The sequence below is a fragment of the Muntiacus reevesi genome, chromosome 7, assembly GCF_963930625.1.
Source record: "Muntiacus reevesi chromosome 7, mMunRee1.1, whole genome shotgun sequence".
Taxonomy (NCBI): domain Eukaryota; kingdom Metazoa; phylum Chordata; class Mammalia; order Artiodactyla; family Cervidae; genus Muntiacus; species Muntiacus reevesi.
This window is the reverse complement of record NC_089255.1, coordinates 97,323,867-97,345,487: the sequence shown is the minus strand read 5'-3', so window position 1 is coordinate 97,345,487 and position 21,621 is coordinate 97,323,867. Positions and strand designations below refer to the sequence as shown.

Genomic DNA, 21,621 nt, shown 5'->3' with positions numbered 1-21,621 from the left:
ACTCAGTGAATGAATGAGTCACCATCGGGGTGGGTCAGTACACAGAAGACAAGCCACGAGCTTCTGTGCATCGCCAGAGGTTGACGTCAGGTTTGCTCCTGAGATGCCGAGGGTCCAGAGCAAAAAGGGAGCCACAGCCACGCACCGCGATGAGCAGCCGCACCGTGGGAGCTCCTTCTCCAGAGAGGCGTAATCTTCCGTGACGTAGGCCGGGTCCCCCACGACGTCTCGGAGGGAAGCGACCGATGAGTGGACGTTGATATCTGCAGACAGTTCAGGAAATAGAGCAGTGAACGGCATAAAGCTTCTTGAACTTTCTTCACTGTGTGTGTGCTCAGTCGCTTCGGTTGGGTCCAACTGTTTGCGACCCCGACAGGCTCCTCTTTCCATGGAATTCTCCAGGCCAGAACACTGCAGTGGGTTGCCATTTCCTTCTCCAGGGATCTTCCTAACCTAGGAATCAAACCTGGGTCTCCTGCATTGCAGCAGATTCTTTGCTGACTGCGCTGTGCACGTTATACTTATCTTGAAATCCTGGGACCATTTGTTGTTGTTGTTTGTTTTTTGGCTAGTCTCAAGGCACGTGAGGCCTTATTTTCCAGACCAGGGATTGAACCCACACCCCCTGCATGGGAAGTGTGAAGTCTTAACCACTGGCTGTTGTTCAGTCACTCAGTCGTGTCTGACTCTTTGCGACCCCACGGACTGCAGCATGCCAGGCTTCCCTGTCCCTCACCATCTCCTGGAATTTGCCCAAGTTCATGTCCATTGAATTGGTGATACCATCCAACGATCTCATCCCCTGTCATCCCCTTCTCCTCCTGCCCCCAATTCCTCCCATCATCAGGTTCTTTTCAAACGAGTCATCTCTTCACATCAGGTGGCCAAAGTATTGGAGCTTCAGCTTCAGCATCAGTCCTTCCAAAGAATATTAAGGACTGATTTCCATTAGGATGGACTGGTTGGATCTCCTTGCAGTCCAAGGGACTCTCAAGAGTGTTCTACAACACCACAGTTCAAAAGCATCAATTCTTCAGCGCTCAGCTTTCTTTATGGTCCAACTCTCACATCCATGCATGACCACTGGAGAACTATAGCCTTGACTAGGTGCACCTTTGTTGGCAAAGTAGTGTCTCTGTTTTTTAATATGCTCTCTAGGATGGTCATAGCTTTTCTTCCAAGTAATATGTCATAGGGAAGGTGAAAGAAGTATTGTGACTTTCGTGACGGCCAGATGTCACACGAGCAGGATAGAGGAGAAGGCCTCTAAGAGTTTGAAGAGCGTGGCGCTCGCTTCCTGCCCGCGGTGTGGGCCTGAGCCGGGTGTGGGAGGCTGGCGGGGTTTGAGAGGGTGGAGCAGCGCAGAGGACAGGTGGCAGCGTCCGGCTCGTCCTCCATCTCCGGGTGGCCCAGTGCTGTGCTGGAGCCAGCGTGCGTGCAGACCTCGGCGTCAGGGTGCACTGAAGCCTGCACAGTCCGTTCCCGCACAGACGTTGCCTGTCTGCTCTCTAGACTGTGCCCGGTGTTGGTCAGGGGTGGAGAGGAGGGGCTGTCACTCGCTCTCCGTTGCTAGCAGTGGGAAGGCCAGGTCCACACTTTCTCCTCTGGGGGGCTCTTTCTGCATGCCAGCCCTGTGTCTTTGGCCCACAGCCCCCCCACCCCATGTGTCCCTCCTCGCTCAGGTCCCGCCCCTCGTGTTGCAGCACCCCTCTTCCCTGCACGCCTTTCCAGCTTCACACCCAAGGTCCGTCTGGTCAGGGCTCTGGTTTTTCCAGTGATCATGTATGGATGTGCAAGTTGGACTGTGAAGAAAGCTGAGTGCCAAAGAATCGATGCTTTTGAACTGTGGTGTTGGAGAAGACTCTTGAGAGTCCCTTGGACTGCAAGGAGATCCAACCAGTCCATCCTAAAGGAGATCAGTCCTGGGTGTTATTGGAAGAACTGATGCTGAAGCTGAAACTCCAGTACTTTGGCCACCTGATGCGAGGAGTCGACTCATTGGAAAGGACCCTGATGCTGGGAGGGACTGGGGGCAGGAGGAGAAGGGGACGACAGAGGATGAGATGGTTGGATGCTGTCATCGGCGTAATGGATGTGAGTCTGAGCCAGCTCTGGGAGACAGTGAAGGATGGGGAGACCTGGCGTGCTGCAGTCCACGGGGTCCCGGAGTTGGAAAGCACTTGGCGACTGAACAAGAACACCAGCAGAGCGCTCTCAGCTGTGGCTCTGCTGATGTCAAGTCCCGCTGGAAACAGAACCCACCCTCCTTGGGGCGTTTTTACACGCTACACCAGTATGGAGTGCGGTGGGTTCCTGTGAATGAATTGTGTTCAGAGTGAGTGACCCTGCTGGAAGCGGGGAGTTGGGAAGGGGGAGATTTAAGGACCAGTTTGCCTGGAAGGAATAATGAAGCTTTAAATTCCAGAATAAGGTATCAGGACTTGGCACTATTAATGCTGAGGAACCTTTGAAGGTTTATGAGCAGGAGATGTACTTAATAAAACAGGTAGTGATTCCTGTCCACGTCTGATAGAAATAAGGTCTTATTGGTTCAGATTTCTCTATTCTGCTGTAAGCTGTTTTAACTCTTCCTCTTTCGTTTTCCTCTCAATGATATAGTAAAACTTGATTTCTTCCATTAAGACAGATTCTTTTCATTCCCCTACTCTTAAGCGTGTGGATGGAAGAGAGTATTAGTCCTCTGAATTTCCTTTCCCATCTTATTGTGACAGCTCGCCACTGTTGGTGCCATGAAAGTCCTTCTGTCCTTACAGTGTTTTTATGTGGACACATTTTATCCTTTTTTCTCCCCCTTTGCATGGCCATCAAAGGTCATAATCTGAATTTTATTTCTCAAACTAAAAAGGCTTGCATTATTGCTTTTAAAAGTCCACTTAATCCTTTTAAGCCCTCATTTTTAGGCATTTTCAGTCCCTGGAAAAAATTAATATATGGCCCAATGAATGGTAGCCCTACCTTTTCTACTAAATCTCAGACCAGACCTCCAGTTTAAATAGCTTGGCATTTCTGTCATTCTCTCCTTCCTCTCGTGAGTTTAAGCTTTCTGTGATAGCCCAAAACAAGACGACTCCTTTATCAAGAGTGTTTCTTTCTGCATGCTGACCCTGAAACTTAGAACTGTGAGCCACAAAAAAAAAAAAAAAGAAAGAAAAGAAAAGAAAAAAAATACCTTTCAAGGAAAAATGTGTATGGTTTTATTGTACTTTTTGAATATTTCCACCCCGGTGGTGCAAGATGATTACCCTCCCAGGAAATTGCTTAAAAACAAAAAAGGAGAAAAGATGCCATTTCTCTATATGATATGTCTCTGTGACATGTATTAAGTAGCTTGGAAAGGAATGCATACATTCCTTATAGAACATGAAGAGTCCTTTTGCCCAGAGTCGTTTATTAGGTGGAAAAGAATGCTCTCCACGGTGGGAAATGCACAGAGCGGCAGAGTCCGGAAGGACTTGTGAAGGTCGGTGGCTCCAGTGGTCTTTACGGCGGGACCCTCAATCCTGGGTCCTTCCTCCTGCGGCGCTTCCGGGGGCTGCTGGAGAGGGAGGCCTGGGGAGCCCAGCTCCTTGCACCCCGACTGCCTTGCCTTCATCTTTACACAGCGGGATGTCCTGTATTTATAAAGAGGAACCTTTCCTCCAGCTTAAAAAAAAAGTCTGAGAACCACTGACAGTCCGTTTACCCAGTTTTTTTAAATTCATTTTTAATTGGAGGATAACTGCTTCAGAGTGTGGTGCGGGATCCCCCGTACGTTGACATGGACCAGCCGTGGGTAAACACGGCGCCCTCCGTCCCGAGCCTCCGCTCCCCGCCCTGCCCACCCCTCTGGGTGGCCGGGGCCCCCGGCGGCCTCCCCTCCGCTCTCTGTTCTGCTCACCGTCGAGTGTATGTTTCAGGGCTGCTCTCTCCGTTCGTCTCACCTCTCCTGCCCCGCTGTGTCCGTAAGTCTGTCCTCCGCGTCTCTTACCTGACCTAGGCAATTTTTGAACACCTTCTGGAGATTAATAACAAACACAAGCACACAGGTCTACTGATTCCTGTTGTTATGACCGTAACATGTGACTATAGCAAAGTGTATTTAGGTAGTTTTCATCATTAGAATAGTTTACACAGAAGACTCAACCTCGTGTTTGGAATTAGAAGGTTCTCAACATTCTCTTTCACTCCAGGCGTGGACACAGGTAATGCATTTAGAGTGATGGTGAGTCTATGGCAAGTGAAGTGGTAGTTTTAGGTTCGAATACTGTGACAGCAGGTGGAGCTCATAGTAGGAACTGTATTTCTAGGCCGTTTAAAGAGCAGTAAGACGTTTAAAACTTCCATTAAAGTGTTTGCGTCCCAGAGCTGTAGGAATAACCAACCTTTATACACTGGCCTTGGGAAGTCATCACGCTTCTGCTCATGAGCACTCGGCTGGATGGAAACTGCCCTGTCCTTTCTGGAAGAGAAACTTGCCTTGACATTGAACGCATTTGCATGTGTTGCCACTGAAGGTTAAGGCAAGTTAAAGGTGGGGTGGGGATGAGGCTATAGGGTATGTTTATGTGGTTTGATGTTGACTTAAAAACACAAGGTTAGATCCTGTGGGAAAACAGTATGAATGAACTTGATTACATTTATGGAGTTATTTGTATTATTAGGTTGTTTCTTCTTATTTTTTTGGCCATGCCATGAGGCTTGTGGGATCCTAGTTCCCTGATCAGGGATCCAACCCAGGCCCCCTGCGTTAGAAGCTTGGAGTCTTAACTACGGAACTGCCGGAGAAGTCCCTGTTTCTTCTTTTTAATTCGTAATAAGCATTGCAGTTGAAACCCACATATATTTTCTCCTAGAAAAGAGTAAGGAACATTTGCTTTTTACCCCCAAGATTATGAAATAAAGGCCTGACTATATAGCTGCAAATAGTGAGGAGTCTTCTAAATATGTAATTTAAAAGATACTCCCCGCTCATGTGCCTTTTCTCCCTTGTGACTCTGCATCACATATTGTACAATGCAGTTGTGCGTTTTTTCTTATCATTTCCCAAAATCAAATGCAATAAGTGAAGAGCAAATATTATGCATGTATTTCCTTTCCCTCTGAATTTTGTTTTTTACTGTATCATAGGTATTAAGAAATTGGGGTTTCTAAAATGATGATTTTGCTAGCCGTGTGATTAAATAGTGACCTACTTTTTGGCATTAGTGTCCAGAGTTATAAGAGCATTTAAAATACACATTTTAATGCTTTTTGCTGAAAACTCTTAATAGAAAAAATGTCTTCTGGTGGCGATAGTGACAAAAATCCCATCTGCCAATGCAGTAGACGAAAGAGAAGCAGGTTCGATCCCTGGGTCAGGGAGATCCCCTGGAGGAGGGCATGGCAACCCACTCCAGTACTCTTGCCTGGAGAATCCCGTGGACAGAGGAGCCTGGCGGGCTACAGTCCACGGGGTCACAGAGAGTCGGACACGACAGAAGTGACTTAGCATGCACGCGTGCGTTTACTTGCTTACTCAGCATGTGAGGAGCGCTTCTACAATCTAAACATCTTCCTAGACACGGGATGAACTTGACGACAGTTCTCCTCTCAGCGACTCTCGGGTAGACGCGCAGCCGGTGATCACCGGGGGCCTGGTGAAAGTGGGCTGCATCATCGCACGTCTGAGTGCCCAGGGCGTCTGCTGCCACTTGCTCTTGCCTTTCACTCTTGGTTGTCTCCAAAGCATCAAGCCGCTAGCATCTCCAAGTCGCCACTCTGTCTCTCTGCCACCCGCCTCCCGCTTACCCTCGTCTTTCCTGTCTCTTTAAACGACTCCTCAAACCTCCACTCAGGGCTTGTCCTTGACATCTTCTTTTGCACGCTCCATGTCTAACCCTTCTTCTCTGCAGTCTGTCTGGAACCTTCCATCGCTCCCAGGTCCTGCTGCCCGCACCCTCCTGACCACCTGTCTGGCCAGTAGGAGCCTAATGAGTCTCCTTTCTCTATTTTGCTTTCTCCCTCGTCCTTTTTCAAAACAATAGCCAGAGAGATCTTTCCACGATCTTTCTAAATCAGATCTTGTCACTTCTCAATCCACACTTCTTACTTGATTTCCTATTGCAACCGAAATAAAAACCACCTTATTTCCTGTTCAGCCCCTCCCTCCTTTCCCAGCCCGTGTCTTCACCACTGCCAAGCCACAGCGGCCTTTTCGTTTCCCGCACTTCCCTCCCCGTGGCCTGGGCACATGCTCATTGCACTGTGTGGAGTGCTCTTCTGACGCTTTAGCCAGCTGGTACCTTCTTACCATTTAGGTATTCAGTTCAGTTCAGTCGCTCAGTCATGTCCGACTCTTTGCAACCCCATGGACTGCAGCACGCCAGGCCTCCCTGTCCATCACCAACTCCTGGAGTTTACTCAGACTCGTGTCCATTGAGTTGGTGATGCCATCCAACCATCTCATCCTCTGTCATCCCCTTCTCCTCCTGCCCTCAGTCTTTCCCAGCATCAGGGTCTTTTGCAATGAGTCAGCTCTTCGCATCAGGTGGCCAAAGTATTGGAGTTTCATTTAGGTCTTAGCCTTGGTGTTACCTCCTCTGAGAGATCTCTTCTTCACCAGAGTCCACTCTAGAGGAGGATTTCTTTTTGTTTGTTTGTTTTCATGGTAATAGTAATTTATTGATATTAATTATTTCAGTTCCTGTTTTATCATTTGGTATACAGTTTAAAGGCTTTTGATGGCAACCCACTCCAGTATTCTTGCCTGGAGAATCCCATGGACAGAGGGGTCTGGCAGGCTCCAGCAGTCCATGGGGTCACAAAGAGTTGGACACAACTGAGTGACTAACACACACACACACTTAGTTAAGTGAGGGAGGAAGTTGATCTTCTCGTGTTTACTTACTCACTTTTTACTGGAGTGTAATCGCCTTACAGCGTTCTGTTGGCTCCTGCTGCACGAGTGACTCAGCTCCGAGCGTACCTCTAGCCACTCGCTCTCGGGCCTGCCTGTCCCCAGCCTTGATCCTGCCCGACAGGAGGGTGTCTGTGCCGTGTTCACCCCCTCCTGCCGTCCCCCTCGTTGCACGTCGTGGTCTGCAGTTATTTACGCATTTGTAGTTGAGCCTGCAGAGTCTGTCTCCCCCAGTAGACCACTGACGCCCTTGGCACAGGAAATGTGTATTTTCTCTTTTCCCTTCTATTTCCAGAGCTTAACTCAGTGCTGGGCACACAGTCAGTCCTACAAAAGGATCATTTAAACACAGAGATCGGCTTTTTCTTTTTTTGATGCGGACCATTTTTTGAGTCTTTATTGAATATCTTACAGTTTGCTTCTGTTTTATGTGTTGGCTTTTTGGCCTCAAGGAACGTGGAGTCTTGGTTCCTGACCAGGTATCGAAACTGCGCCCCTTACTCTGGAAGGTGACGTCTTAACCACTGGACCACCAGGGAAGTCCCCAAGATAGACGTTTTCAAATTCCTAAGTCTTTAACTACAAATAAGAAAACTGTGGAACATTTAGAAAACTATTTTCTACTTAAAAAAAAAAAAATTGAAACTATTTTGGGAACTGTATGTAGCTCAGTATACCTCACCAAAAGGAAAAGGGTGCAAGTCCTTAAAAATTAGCACATGGTTACTGTGTGTTTGGGGCTGTTTTTAAAAGAGTGATACATTTTAAAATGGAAATCCTGACTTATAAAAACGAACTGCTCTTTTTATATATTTAGGGCTCAGTTCACTAAAACGTTTAAATTCTTGGCTTCACTCTTTAAGCCTACTACAAAGATCACATTAGAATTCATTTTAATAGACATCGTGAGCGCAGTATCCAATCTCCTGTGATCACGCTGGGCTCTTTTATTATGAGGACCGCAGGAAGTAGAGCCCGAGGCTGCAGAACAGTCCTGGGGTGTCCCTGAGGCTGGGACACTGCCAGCTCTATTGTTTATGGGGTGTTGGCTCCACCTCTGTCTGCGGTGTGCGATCGGTATTGACTTCTGAGAAACCACTTCTTCGCCCCGCTCTCCCAGCTGGAGAAAAACCTGTCGTAATGACACCTGGCTAGGTAAAAAGGGATCAAAGACACCCGTGGAAAGAAGAATTAGGAGACCTTGTGTTATAAGTAGTTTTAGCCCTGTCCGTTAGATCTAGAGGGGAGACTGTCACACCTTTGCACGGCCATCATCTCTGCTCCCAGAGGCAGCTCAGGGAACTCCTAAGTGCTACGATGTTTGTTGAAGTGTCTTACATGTTACTAATGTGGAGCCGACTTGGCTTTTAACAAAATGCCTCTTCAGCTTTAGAGATCTGTATGAATGAATACCGCTTACCAAAATCAAGATGACATTTGTGGGCGATAGTATCACTATCCATTTATGTTGACAGCTCAGCTGGTAAAGAATCCTCCTACAATGCAGGAAGACCGAGGTTCGATTCCTGGGTCAGGAAGATCCCCTGGAGAAGGGATAGGCTATCCACTCCAGAATTCTTGGGCTTCTCTGATGGCTCAGCTGGTCAAGAATCCACCTGCAATGCGGGAGACCTGGATTCTATCCCTGGGTTGGGAAGATCCCCTGGAGAAGGGGAAGGCTATGCACTCCAGTACTCTGGCCTGGAGAATTCTATGAACTACACAGTCCATGGGGTCACAAAGAGTCGGACACAACTGAGCCGCTTTCACTTTCATTTTTTTCTTAAAGAGGAAGACAGTCATTTTTGGTAAATTCGTTTTTTTCCAATTTTTAGGGATACAACTTAAGGAGTTTTTAGACATCGTAAGGAAAAAGAAGGAAGCTCAACTGTATTGCAATGAAGTAAGACACATCTTCACGGCTTTTGACAGGCACTGTAAGTATCTTTAAAGTGTTTGGATATAAAAAATTGCTATTAAGGAACTGTGGATGGGAACATATACTCAGTAAATATTGGGCTGATCAAGAAGTTTGTTCGAGTTTTTCCATAACATCTTATAGAACCTGAACTAACTTTTTGGCCAACCCAATAAAATAATATATTGGAAGGCTGTTTTCCTATATTCATTAGCTGTTATGGTAGATGTTGGTGTACATATTTTTTCCTCCATCACAGCCTTAACTACATCTTGACCTTTACAGTGGATGAAATAGCATCGGCAGTAATCTGATTGTACTTACGATTTGCTTGCATTTTAATGGGGACGTCAGAAGGGCTGGCCACGTGGGAATATAGGTGAAGCGCAACCTGCGGAAGCTTGGGAGACCACAGGGCCTTTTCCTCTGACTCCTTTGACCCACATGTGACTGGAGGCGTTGTTTTCCCATGCTGGGGTGGCCGAGAGGGGTGGCTTTGGACCCACTCCTCAGAGAAGGCAGGGTTGAAAGACTCGTGGAGTCCAGGTTCAGTATTTTGGCTTCTGTAATGGTTTTCCTCTAAATAATAATGCAGTTCTAAAACCAAGCAAGAAAAAAAAATGTAAAAAAAAAAATGTGTGTTTTGAAGAATGAATTATCTTGGCAATTCAAAGAGACCGGAAGCCCACTGCCGTTACTGCGGGTTGTCTCCTAGTGCTCCCGCTGGGACTCAGGGAGTCGGCAAGGGATGGGGCTGGAAGAAAACTTCGGGAGCATCTGGGACTGTCCTGTATCACAGGAGTGATACTAGAGTAATACAGTAATCCATGAGGCAATCTCAGATTACCTGACATGTAAAATCAACTGTAGATTACTGCTTTTCTCCCAGTTATATGTTAAAGTCTCACGCAAATATTATGGCTGAAATAGCGGTTCACAGGACTTTTAGTAGTACATGAATGTTATGTATTCTGCTTTCAAATAGATCGTGGATATTTAACTCTGGAAGACTTCAAGAAAGCATTTAAGCAGGTGGCTCCCAAGTTATCAGAAAGGATAATTCTCGAGGTATTCAGGTAAGGCATCAGTCTTTATGCGTACACGCCCTTGTGTTACCATTTGCCTGCGCAAGTTTTCGGTTTTACAGAGAACACTCACTTATGCTTGTTTTTCCCTAGTGGATGTGTTCCTCTCACAGGATATTGTCATGGTCCAGGGGAGAATTATGTAGTTAGCTGTTAGTCCATCCACAGCCTTGACAGTGGGCCCTAAAGTGGGTGGAGTGCTTGCATACCAGGAAGGTGCAGGAATCGTTTGTTGGTGGAGTGGAGAGGAGCAGAGAGAAAGCAGGGCGTCTTTGTGCAGTGAGGTGTTGGCCACGCCCGCCCCCCAAAGCTCTGTTAACACTGACGGGGATGCCGGTGCTCCTGGTCTGCATTCATCAGACACAGGTGACGATCAGCCTCTGAGTCGTATGGAGAATACAGGTGGGTTCCGCAGTGGTGGACCCGTGCTGCGGTTCATGCACGCTGAGAAAGGAGACGTAAGGACTGCATTTACGTCGTCCTTGTAAGCTGATCCTGACCAAATGGGCGAGTGGTGTAAACACTTCTGTCGGGACACTGCAGATTGAAGGCATCATAAGTGGCGTCAGCACACGCTGCCGTGAGAATTGGCAGCGCTGCCTCTACTCCGACTGCTGACATGAGCGTGTCATCAGCCCTGTTGCCAGAAAACCCAAAATAACAAAGCTCATAAAAGAGAGCCTAAACACAGGGGTGTCCAGGGCTGATCTGAGGGCAGGACAGCTGTGAGGGGCCCAGATGCCTGCCCTCTTATTCTGGCCGCCTCAGCACCTGGCTTCTCCCTCTTGCTTCCAGATAGCTGCCGAAGTTCCAGCTGAATTCCAACACCTGAATTCCAAATAGGTAGGGGGAAAGGGAGCAGAAGATAGGCCTCTCTTTCTAAAGCTATCCGTTGTTTCTTCATGCATCCCCGTGACCGAAGCAGAGTTCCAAGGCCACGAGTAGCATAAGGCAGAGGTGGGTCTGGAAAGTGTAGTCTCTGCTTTGGGCAGTCGTGTGTGCGCAAATGGAATTTCTGCTCTGAGGAAGGAGAGCAGAGACGTTGGTGGGCATCTGGCAGGTGTTCCCATTTGGATTAAAGTAATTTCTGAAATCTGACCAAAGCCAGTCCTCAGTAGAAGTTATCAAGCAGGTTATTTGAAATAAGAATCTACACTCACTGTCATCAATAGTGACATATATGAAATTCTTTTGCTGCGTCATTTGCAAGCAGATTATTGAGCAAGCTATTGAAGAGCAAGGGAGTTCAAGCCAGTTGCAGACAAGGTACCCCAAGACAGTATCACTCCGTTTATTGCAGAATATCACGGCCTCTCAGATACCGTGGTATCTGTGTACATTCTGGGATGAGTGATGAGAGTCAATGTATTTATACCACATGGTGGTGGTTTTTCACAAAAAGAATGAAGAATTACTTCATTTTACTTTTACAAAAAGACAGGTGTCCACATTTGCTGACCTTTGGGTGTTAAACGGTTTTAGGAGCTGTCCCCTCGTGCCACAAATGTAATTTTGAAAAATCCACTTAAGTACAACCTTGCAAGGTAGAAACCATGTTTTAACAGTGAGTGGGAAAGTAACTGCTTCTCCAAAGAAACCTATGCTATAGGGAGAACATTTTTGAGAATGGGTGTTTGGAAATGTGATTCTGTTTTAAAAAATATGTGTCACCTGCTAAAACCTTTATATTTGCATGCTCAATAAGTCGGAAACAGTGTTCTAATCTGCTGAAAAAAGGAAGCATTGTGATTTGACAGCACAATTTTTTTAAAGTATCAATATAAAAATTTAATAGCTTTGATAAGTTAAGAGCAACTAATTGATATCAGGAGAGATGAATATTTATTAGCTGAATCTCAATTAGCAATACCAACAAAATGGTTAACAAAATAAAACAAAGCCCTTAAACTTTTTTATAATCAGAGGATAGAATTAGAAACTGAGAGATTTAGTCTCACGATGCCCATTTCCTGTTTGGATCTGTCTACATAAGACCTAGTATTAAAACAAGTTGAACTTGGGATTTCCCTGGTGGTCCCGTGGTTAAGAATCCGCCTCGCGGTGCAGGGGCCACGGGTGTGATCCCTCGTTGGGGAACTCATGTCCCGGATCCTGCGGAGCAACAAGGCCTGTGCTCCTCGACCACTGGGCCCCTGAGCCGCAGCTGGAGACAGTGTGTGTGCCTCGAAGACCCTCGTGCCGCAGTGAAGGCCCCGCACAGCCAAATAAATAATAAAGTATTTAAAAAACACTGAAATCGCTCAGTCACAAAGAATTCACCTGAGATGTTCAGGAAGCATAAAGTATGTGAAAATCACATTGTTCTTGTTAAGTGTTCTTAATAATTTCGAGTGATGGCAAAAACTCATTTGCCATGAATAAGTGAAATGTTTTTATCTTTGATTTTATTTTACAAATTTCTGTATTTTATAATGAACATAGCGTATGAATACTATAGCACAGGTCCACATCATCTATCCATAAACATATTTGCAGGCCCACAAATCCTGTACTTCCTAGGATGATGGTCAGAGTTTAGAGACCGCTGCTGTAAACAGCCGGACAAGGCCTTCTAGTTAACCGAACCCAGCCTGCTTAAAGTCACATTTACAATATTATTTATAGCACCACATCCCCTGAAGCAGAATGATTGATGCCTGAGAAGAATGAAGTGAAATTGTGACACCAAAAGAGAGAAAGCCGTTTCCTTGGTGTGTAAGCTGAAGTTGGCCAGGACAGAGTTGTCTGACTTCCATACGTCCCTGTTTCAGGGATGCAAATAGTCTTCAAGAGAAGGGAAAAGAAAAGCAGCTGCTGGGGCCGTTTGCGATGCCAAAGACGTCGCATTTCCAGGGCTGGACGCCGCGGGAAGCCTGCCCGGCTCTGACTTAGGTGCCCAGCCTGAGTGCAGTTCAGTGCCAGGTTCCCCGTCAGGCAGGGGAGAGCGGAGGTCTGGAGACCCCCGCAGGGAGGCAGCCCGGTTGGAGCAGCCGCCTGTGGTCTGAAGGATGGGAGGAGATTGCCAGATTCTTCCCCAGCAGACCTCTGAAGACCAGGAGGGGCCGCTCCCGTGAGGGCGTGCGCCCGGACGCCTCAGTGTGTGATAAGCCGAGCCCCGTCTGCCCGGCTGGCCTTGCTCACCCCGCCCCGGATGTCCTCAGCGGGGTCTGTCCTCCTCTGTGCTGTGTCCATTGTGGCCTTCTTTTTTTCCTGTTAGGGTTTTATTTTCCCCTTGTGCTTCTCTCTTGGGCTGTATGCCTGCTGAGGTTTCGTTTCATTTTGCTATTTTGCTATATCTTGTTATTTTATACTATCTCCCCTAAGCTTTTCTGTATCTGCTTTCATCTCTTGTTTTATGGAATTGTTGGCTTTTATTGAGGGAAGCAGTTTTGGGGTTTTACTTTTAATGGTTGATTGCTTGGGGGCTGCTAATTGTAGCTTTTTTTCTTATAAATTAAGAAGGGAAGTTTTCTACCAAGGGAAAGCTTTTGAGTTGTATTTCTGTCTTAAACTAAGAGGTGATATCTTGTGTAAAACCACACACAGGCACACAAAAGGTGCTTCTTTATATGACCTCTAAAGATATCATAAAATGCTGACTGTTTGGATTTCAGATTTTAAGGGGACTTCCCTGGAGGTGCAGTGGCTAAGACTCTACGCTCCCAGTGCAGGGGACCTGGGTTTAATCCCTGGTCGGGGAACTAGATCCCACATGCTGCAACTAAGAGTTTGCATGCTGTAGCTAAAGATCCCACCTGCCACAGGTGAGACCTGCTGCATCACACAAAACAAGCTTGAGGCTCCTCTCAGTGTTTGAAGCTTACAACTTTGCTTTTCACTTAGAGCTGATAATCGTGACTTGTATACCTGTGTACTCAAATACTAAAGCTATGTCAGAGATGATGTTTCATTATTATTACTAAGGAATTCTTAGGAAATTCTATCCTTGAAGAACTCTTTTTTTCCCCTGCCCACTACAAATGGCAGAAGTCTAAGAGGCATGAGGACTGTTGGTGTTCAGTCGCCGAGTCGTGTCTGACTCTGCAACCCATGGACTCCCGTCCCCCAGGCCTCCCTGTCCTTCACTGACTCCTGGAGTTTGCTCAGACTCATCCGTTGAGTCGGTGATGCCATCCAGCCGTCTCATCCTCTGTCGTCCCCTTCTCCTCCCGCCTTCAGTCTTTCCCAGCATCAGGGTCTTTTCCAATGAGTCGGCTCTTCCCATCAGGTGGTCAAAGTATTGGAGCTCCAGTTTCAGCATCAGTCCTTCCAGTGAATATTCAGGCTTGATTGCCTTAAGATTGACTGGTTGGATCTCCTTTCAGTCCAAGGGACTCTCAAGAGTCTCTTCCAAGACCACAGTTCAAAAGCGTCCATTCTTCAGCTCTCAGCCTTTATGGTCCAGCTCTCACATTTGTACATGACTACTGGAAAAAACCATAGCTTTGACTAGACAGACCTTTGTTGGCAAAATGATGTCTTTACTTTTTAATATGTTGTTTAGGTTTGTCATAGCTTTTCTTCCAAGGAGCAAGCATCTTTTAATTTTGAGGCTGCAGTCACCGTTCTCAGCCCCCCAAAATAAAATCTGCCACTCTTTCCACTTTCTCCCCATCTATTTGCCATGAACTGGGTAGTGCTGTTTGTCCAGTGAAATAAATCTGAGATGATAGGCTGTTTCTAGCGCTGCATGTTTTAAACAAGTCTTTCCTCCTTAATACTAATAGACCTTAATGGAAACTTTGTAGTGCTTTAAAAAAAAAAAAAAAAAGCAAGAACAGAAACACATTCAAAGCCCTTTAGTGACTCTAAAGGGTAAACTTAAAACTGTTTAACCTGGCTCTCCAACATCTGGTCCCCTTTCCAAACTCATCTTTCATTCATCACCCCAAATTCCTCTGTTTCTTCTGGCAGAACACTTGTTCCTTTCAATGTGTGATGTGTATTTATACTTCATTCTGTTGCCCTTGCTGGCTGTACCTTTCTCTACTTTTCACCTGTCCAAATTAGACCCGCCTTTCGAGGTCCTGCTCAATAAATACACACACACAGAAAAAGCCTTCTTTTGTTTACATTGAACAGTCTTCTCTCCTTTCTCTGAATTTTGATAGATGGTTGTGTAATTTTTTTAATCACCTGATAAACAGAAATACAGTGTTTACAGTTATCTCCATAAAGCCCTTTGAGTTTGCAGATTTATCTATAACTTCCACTGCTGTCATTATGTTGCCTGCCTTAGGAGTTCTAGTTACTGAATAATTGTTGGTCTGTTGTCACTTACTCCAAATATCCACTAACAGAAAAATCCTCACTTGCTGTTTTCTTTATGGTTTAATTTATTTCTTATAATCTAGCAAAGAGCCCTTTCAAGTGCAGTCAGAAGCTTTATAACCACATATGGCTTTGCCTTCCATTTTCTCATTCTCCGTGTGACTTTTATGAATTAACCTCGGATGGCCTCTCTCTGCTGTTTTTTGAGAAGCCTTTTCAGTTCCTGATTTAGCCCCAGCTGTTAACAGGGCGCCGACTTAATGTCCTGTCTTGACTTTACCCCCCACCGATGCCCATGGTATTTCCGGCTGGTGTGTTTCTCTGAGTGGGCATCTCTGCCTCTCCATGCCTAGGAGCCTTCTCCATCTCACTGTAAGCATCGAGGTTTGCACTTTCCCAGCACCTGTCGTTTGGCAAAAAGCTCTGGGAAGCTTCTGTTTTCCAGCCATGAAATGAAGAAGCATGGTTGGTCAGCAGGCCCACCGGTGTCCCAGAGTTTGAGTGCAGGTGGAGTGCAGGTAGTAACGTCAGGCAGAAATGCGAGGCACCAAGATGCGCTTCAGTCACAGCTGGAGACACTTGGAGTGGTGTCTGGTAGTTTGGGTCTAAGTTTCATTCTTCATACCCTGTGGGGAAGGTCAAAAAGCATAGAATATCCAGCTCTCCTTTTGGGAGTATTAAGAATTGGTTGAATAATAAGAGCCTCATGACTTGTTGGATAATATATTTTCAGTGTCAGAGTGTCAGTGGAGGACGGGCTTAAGAATGCCATTTTATTTTTATTTACTTTTTAAAGATTTTTTTTAATGTGGACTGATTTTTAAAGTGTTTATTGACTGTGTTACAATGATGCCTCTCCTTTATATTTTAGTTTATTGGCCACAAGGTATGTGGGATCTTAACTCCCAGCCCAGGGATCGAACCCACGCCCCCTACCCTGGAAGGCAAAGCCTTAACCACTGGCTGCCAGGGAAGTCCCAGGAACGCAGTTTTCAAAGGGAGTGACGTGTACCCTCTCGTGTATGCCTTAGGTCACAGCCATGGGAGGAGAAAGGGGCCTCCCGAGGCGGGGTGAAGTGAGCTCATGGGCCGAGTGGGAGAGTCTTAGAGAGCCAAGGAGCTCAGAGGGGAGTGACGGAGGATAGCGTGTATTTAAGGGAGAAGAATCGCATGTTTTTTCAAGTCGTTTGCACCTCTTCTAAAGAATCACTCCTCACCATGATCTTTCGAGTCCTGCACATGCTTTCTGTTGGCGGCTGACTTGTGTCGTTTTCTCGGACAGTCTCTCTCTGAAGCTCCCCTGCCATTATTCCCTGCATCAGAATGACTTATAAATGGGTCAGGTGGCTGCCCCAGATCACAGGTGTTAGTGGTTATCCCCTGCTTGATGAATGTGATCGTCTATCTGAAGTACCCACATACTTTTGTGTATAGAAAAGTTAAAAAGCTCTAGAAATCATCTCTCATTCTTCGTAACTATACATGGCTAGCTGTTAACCAGCTATTCCTGGTGTGTGAGTGTAACGACCAGATAACTAGACTTCTTGAGTTTCCAGTCTTTATTTCATGAGTTTTTGCATCTTCTCTGCAATGATAATGCCTTGGGTTTTCTTTCAGTTTTTTTGGTTTCGAAATTTTATTGCCAGAGATTCCGTTTTCTGATGATCACTGAATAGGGAGTATGAATATGTATAAGCTTTTCAAACTGACCTCGGAGTTTCTTTTCCCCGGGGACTTTCACATGTAATATGGTAAATACAACTGCACTTTAAGAATCCAGGGGGCTTCCCTGGTGGGGAAGACTCCACCTTCTAATGCTGGGGCTGTGGGTTCCATCCCTGGTCAGGGAGCTAGGATCCCACGAGCGTTAGGGACAGCTCAGTCCGCAAACCACAAGCTACAGAGCCTGTACAGTTGGGAGCCTGTGTGCTGAAACTAAGACTCAGTGCAACCAAGAATAAATAAATAAAATTTAAAGTAAATGCAAAAGCCAGCTAGAGAAATATTGATACACTAATTGTTTTAAGAAAATGTCAGTTTTCCCAGGGAGTTCTTTTGCTTCATGAACAAAAACTAAATCCTTGCCTTTGAAGATGCTCTCTTCTTACCAGTAAATTTGAGAATTGGTGATGCAGGAATTGATGCTCAGAAACCGGACCAGAAAACCAGTGGAGAAGAGAGATGACTTCATTACATAGATTTTCAAGTAGAAGGTGGTATTTTGGTTTCTTCAGTTAAGCTAATTAGTTCATGTTAGAAGGATGTACTGTTTGATTGGAAGAAGCTTTTAATCTCTTTCACATTCTGAATGTCCAGGTTTTGTAGCCCTCTATCATGTTAAACCCATCCAGATGCAAATTCTGTTCTTCCTTCAAGGCCCAGGTGTTAAGGTATTTCTTATCTTGAAACCTGACCCCACCGACAGCCTACCCACCACCTCTTAACCCTGAAAGAGAAGTTGTCTCCCCTTTTCCCACTGGAGTGCAATTGCCCTGTAACGCTGAGTCGCTTTCCGCTGTGCAGTGAAGTGGCTCAGTGGCATGTCTACCTGTGCCCCTTCCCTCTCGGGCCCCCGCCGGTGCCTCTGGGCCGTCGCGGCGCCGTGAGCCCCCTCTGGTCTACTGCAGGTTCTCGTCGGCCGTCTGCTTCACACCTGGTCGTGCGTCTGCCTCCCTGGCGGCTCAGATGCTGAAGATCTGTCTGCAGCACAGGAGACCTGGGTTTGATCCCTGGATCGGAAAGATCCCCTGGAGAAGGGAGTGGCAACCCACTGCAGTGTTCTTGCTGGAGAGTCCTATGGACAGAGAAGCCAGGAGGGCTGCAGTCCCTGGGGTCACAGGGAGTCGGGGATGACTGAGCGGCTAACACACACACTGTGTCTATGTCAAACCTGGTCTCCCGGTCCATCCCACCCTCCTCCTACCCCCACGCCTCTACGGCTGCGTCTGTTCCTTCCCAGGAACCAGGTTCAGCTGTGCTGTTTTTCTGGATTCCACCTGCATGCGTTAATATGCATAAACAGCCTCAGTGTCCGACAGACGAATGGATAAAGAAGACGTGGTACGCACAGTGGAATATTACTCGGCCATGAAAAGGAATGGAACTGAGTCGTTTGTGGAGCGGTGGGTGGACCTGGAGCCCGCCCCACAGGGTGAAGTAGATCAGAGAGACAGAGACGTGTTAACACGTGTGTGTCCTCTTCAAACTCTGATCTGTCATAGATATTCTGTTTCTGCTTACACATAGGTGTTTGTATGCATCAGTTATATCCAGTTTTAGAAAATGAGCTTGAAACGAACAGGCACGCGCGGGGTGCACAGCCTCACACTGGCAGAGCACGTTTCACGCATGTCAAGCAGGTGACTAGACTTGATGTAAATGAGCGGCTTATGTAGTGAACACACTTCTTAGTCTGCCTCTTTTGCTTTGCGCACTGAACGCCTCCCCAGTGCTGTATCAAGCCCGCGTGTTGTAGAAAGCGCCAGGGCTGGGGTCAGGACCCTGGATGGACCGCGGAGTGCGGTCAGCGCCGGGCCAGGGGAGCAGAAGACGCGAGTCTCGTCCCGCCCCGCCTCTTGCCCCTCCTGCCACGAGTCGCCGAAGCTCTCTGGCCCGTGCCGTCCGCGTCTCTGCCTGGAGGGGCTGTGCCGAACGTCCTGGCAGCTCTTCTTCTCATTCCAGAACCCGCCGGCGGGGTTATCCATCACGGAGGGTGGCGTGCCATCTCCTTGATTTTCTCTGCATATCCCAGACAGCATTCAGAGTCCACCACTGCGTGAATACAGATGTGGTCTGTCAGTGTGACAAAGACTGCTCTCGAGAGAAAATTACTGGGCTTGACAGCTCTCCCAGCCTGGGTTTCGGTTTTGAGGTGTCAGTATAACAAGTGTTACGGTCAGCGTTTCCAGCCGCTCATCTACATATAAGGTTGAATACACTGTCCTTGCTGTAATGCCGTGAGGGCTATTTTTCTTTTAATCCCACTGTCACCTGCGAAACCACTGCCATGGTTTCTTTCTTACGACCGAACGTTGCTAACCCTCTCGGTCATCCTTGCAGTTGGTGATAGGCGCATCTCGTGAATATATTAACGCTATTTTCCTTCAAAGAAAGGAAGAATCCCTCTCCTACATTTTTCTCTTGTAATAGACAGCTAACTTCTGGGTGAGAATGACAGCTAACTTCTGGGTGAGAATTTTGACAATTCTGTGTGTTGCGTTTATAAGATAAGAAAAACTTGTATTTAATAAATTTGCATTTTACAGGAAATATTTAAGTTAACATTGTTTAAGATGTCCTCAAAAAGGACTTCCCTGGTGGTCCAGTGACTAAGACTCCGTGCTCCCAGTGCAAGGGGGAGAGTTCAGTCCTTGGTCAGGGAAATAGATCCCGCATGCCGCCCCTAAAAAAAAAATACAAATGTGTCACAGTGAAGGTCAAAGATCCCGTGTGCTGCCGCTGAGACCCGGCACAGCCCAGTAAATAAGTAAAAAAAAAAGATGGCACCAATAAAAAGGCTCAGAATTAAAAGTTCCACTTCAGAGTTTCCGTTGTCCCCCTTAGAGATAGCCTTAAAAATCAAGACCAAAGGTTTCTAATACTACAGCAAGCGTGACCTGGGCATTTATGACCTCACAGATGACGTCTAGCCATCTTGTCCACCTGCATCCTACACATGCCTCCTCTCCCATCAGGCTTCCCTGAGGAGATGCATCCTTGTCACCCAGAGCCGCAGAGACCAGCCGCATCAGGACGAGGCAACTTGTTGGCGGGGCCCAATCTCGGGTCTGACTGCAGATGCACTGAGTCCGGCGTGTTTACATTACTGTGATCTCTGGGGGATCCATATGCACGTTAATCCCTGGGCCACCCTCCTCATTCCACTTTGGAGTGAGAGCAAATTAGCATCACTGTTGAATGTTACCTCTTGACTTCAGTAACTTCACCTCCTGCCAGGTGACACCCCGACTCCTTAGCCTGACGTGGGAGTCCTCCCCCTCCCCAGCTCCCAGACCTAGCGTGGCCAAATCAAAGACTCCGTCCCACTGTTCTGACTTGCTGGCAGTATCCTGATCCAGCCTTGTCTCGTCCTCTGCCCTCTCCTCTCCGCCTCCAACCTCTCCGTCTTCCCCTCCCCTCCACATGTCTAAATAGCATCCATTCCTACAGACTTAGCTGAACTCTCTCTTCTGTGGAGCCTGCCCTGCCCATTCCAGCCCACATTTCTTGTTTCTTCCTTAGAGCTCCCATCACACTCGCCACAGTGGTGTGTCTAGTAATAGTGACCACGGTCACACTGGCAGGTACCGCTTGTTGAGTATTTCCTGGTACCAGACCCTGTACTGAGGGGATCCTCTGAGGCACCTCCTGGGTTAGGCTCTCTCCGTCTGCATTTGGAAGCTTGGAGATGGGACTTTCCTGGCAGTCCAGAGGCTAAGACTCTGCCCTCCCGGTGCTGGGAGCCCCGGTTCAACCCCTGGTCAGGGCACTGGATCCCACGTGCCACAACTTGCTACACCCCAAGACCCGCAGAGCCAAATAAACAAAAATATGTTAGAAAAATAAATCTTAGGGGGCTTGATGCTGCTGGCTGGTGAGTAAGGGGACCAAGATTTGCTTGTGCTCTTAATCACTGTTAGATTCCCTCACCTCTAACAGCATAAACCCCCTGAGGGCAGGAACCAGGATGCCTTTGCGTCCCTCTGATGCCTGCCCAGAACCAGAGGAAGCGAGGCATGTTCGCTCTGCCCAGAAGTGTTCTTGATCAACCAGTCGCACGATTATATAGCTCTTCCCCCTGTGCACATGAGTTGGTTAGGTTGGGATTGTGACATTTGAGATTTGTTTGATTGGTGGTGGTGGTTTAGTCCCTAAGTCATGTCTGACTCTTTTGCAACCCCATGGACTGTAGCCCACCAGGCTCCTCTGTCCATGGGATTTCCCAGGCAAGAATACTGGAGTGGGTTGCATTTCCTTCACGGCATCTTCCTGACCCAGGGATCGAACCCAGGTCTCCTGCATTGCAGGCAGATTCTTTACCGACTGAGCCACCAGAGAAGCCCATCTGCACATAAATGAAAATAACTGTTTACAAAAATGTAAAAAAGGCAGCGGATGCAGCATTTTATCACGTGAAATGGTAGCAGGCATTCCAGATCAGGTTGCTTTGATGGAAACCCGTGTGTTTTGCATGTTGCCTTGGAATTACACCACAATAGCAAAAGAGTTTGCCAAAGCAAATGGAAAAGCTAAAAATATTTAAAATCGACGACAGAATTTTTATCATCTTAGCTGGGGTGGGAGTGCTAAACTGAATTCCTGATTGTCTCTTTATAAGACAGGATTATACTTTGATTCACTTGCAAGACACTTCTGAGCAGTTGCAGTGCATTTAGCGTCATCTGGTTCCAATTTGTCCATATTGTCTGCTTGTTTTCCCTGCTTGGTGGCAA

The 21,621-nt window shown here is 46.9% G+C and overlaps 1 protein-coding gene across 8 annotated transcripts in view; it reads left to right on the top strand.

The window, feature by feature from the left end:
* The window catches only part of EFCAB11 (EF-hand calcium binding domain 11), a 161,632-nt gene that overhangs the window by 12,321 nt on the left and 127,690 nt on the right, over nt 1-21,621 (top strand). For 6 of the 8 annotated variants that reach the window (XR_010663963.1, XR_010663962.1, XM_065941291.1 and 3 more), the window contains exons 4-5: nt 8,731-8,832; nt 9,799-9,889. Coding sequence is in view for 6 of the 8 variants with exons in the window: in XM_065941291.1 (XP_065797363.1) it covers nt 8,731-8,832; nt 9,799-9,889 (193 nt within the window). In the remaining 2 variants the exon portion in view is untranslated. Of the gene's footprint in view, nt 1-8,730; nt 8,833-9,798; nt 9,890-17,796; nt 19,378-21,621 lie in introns of those variants that run through there. The other 2 variants (XM_065941290.1, XM_065941292.1) reach the window with 1 other exon arrangement.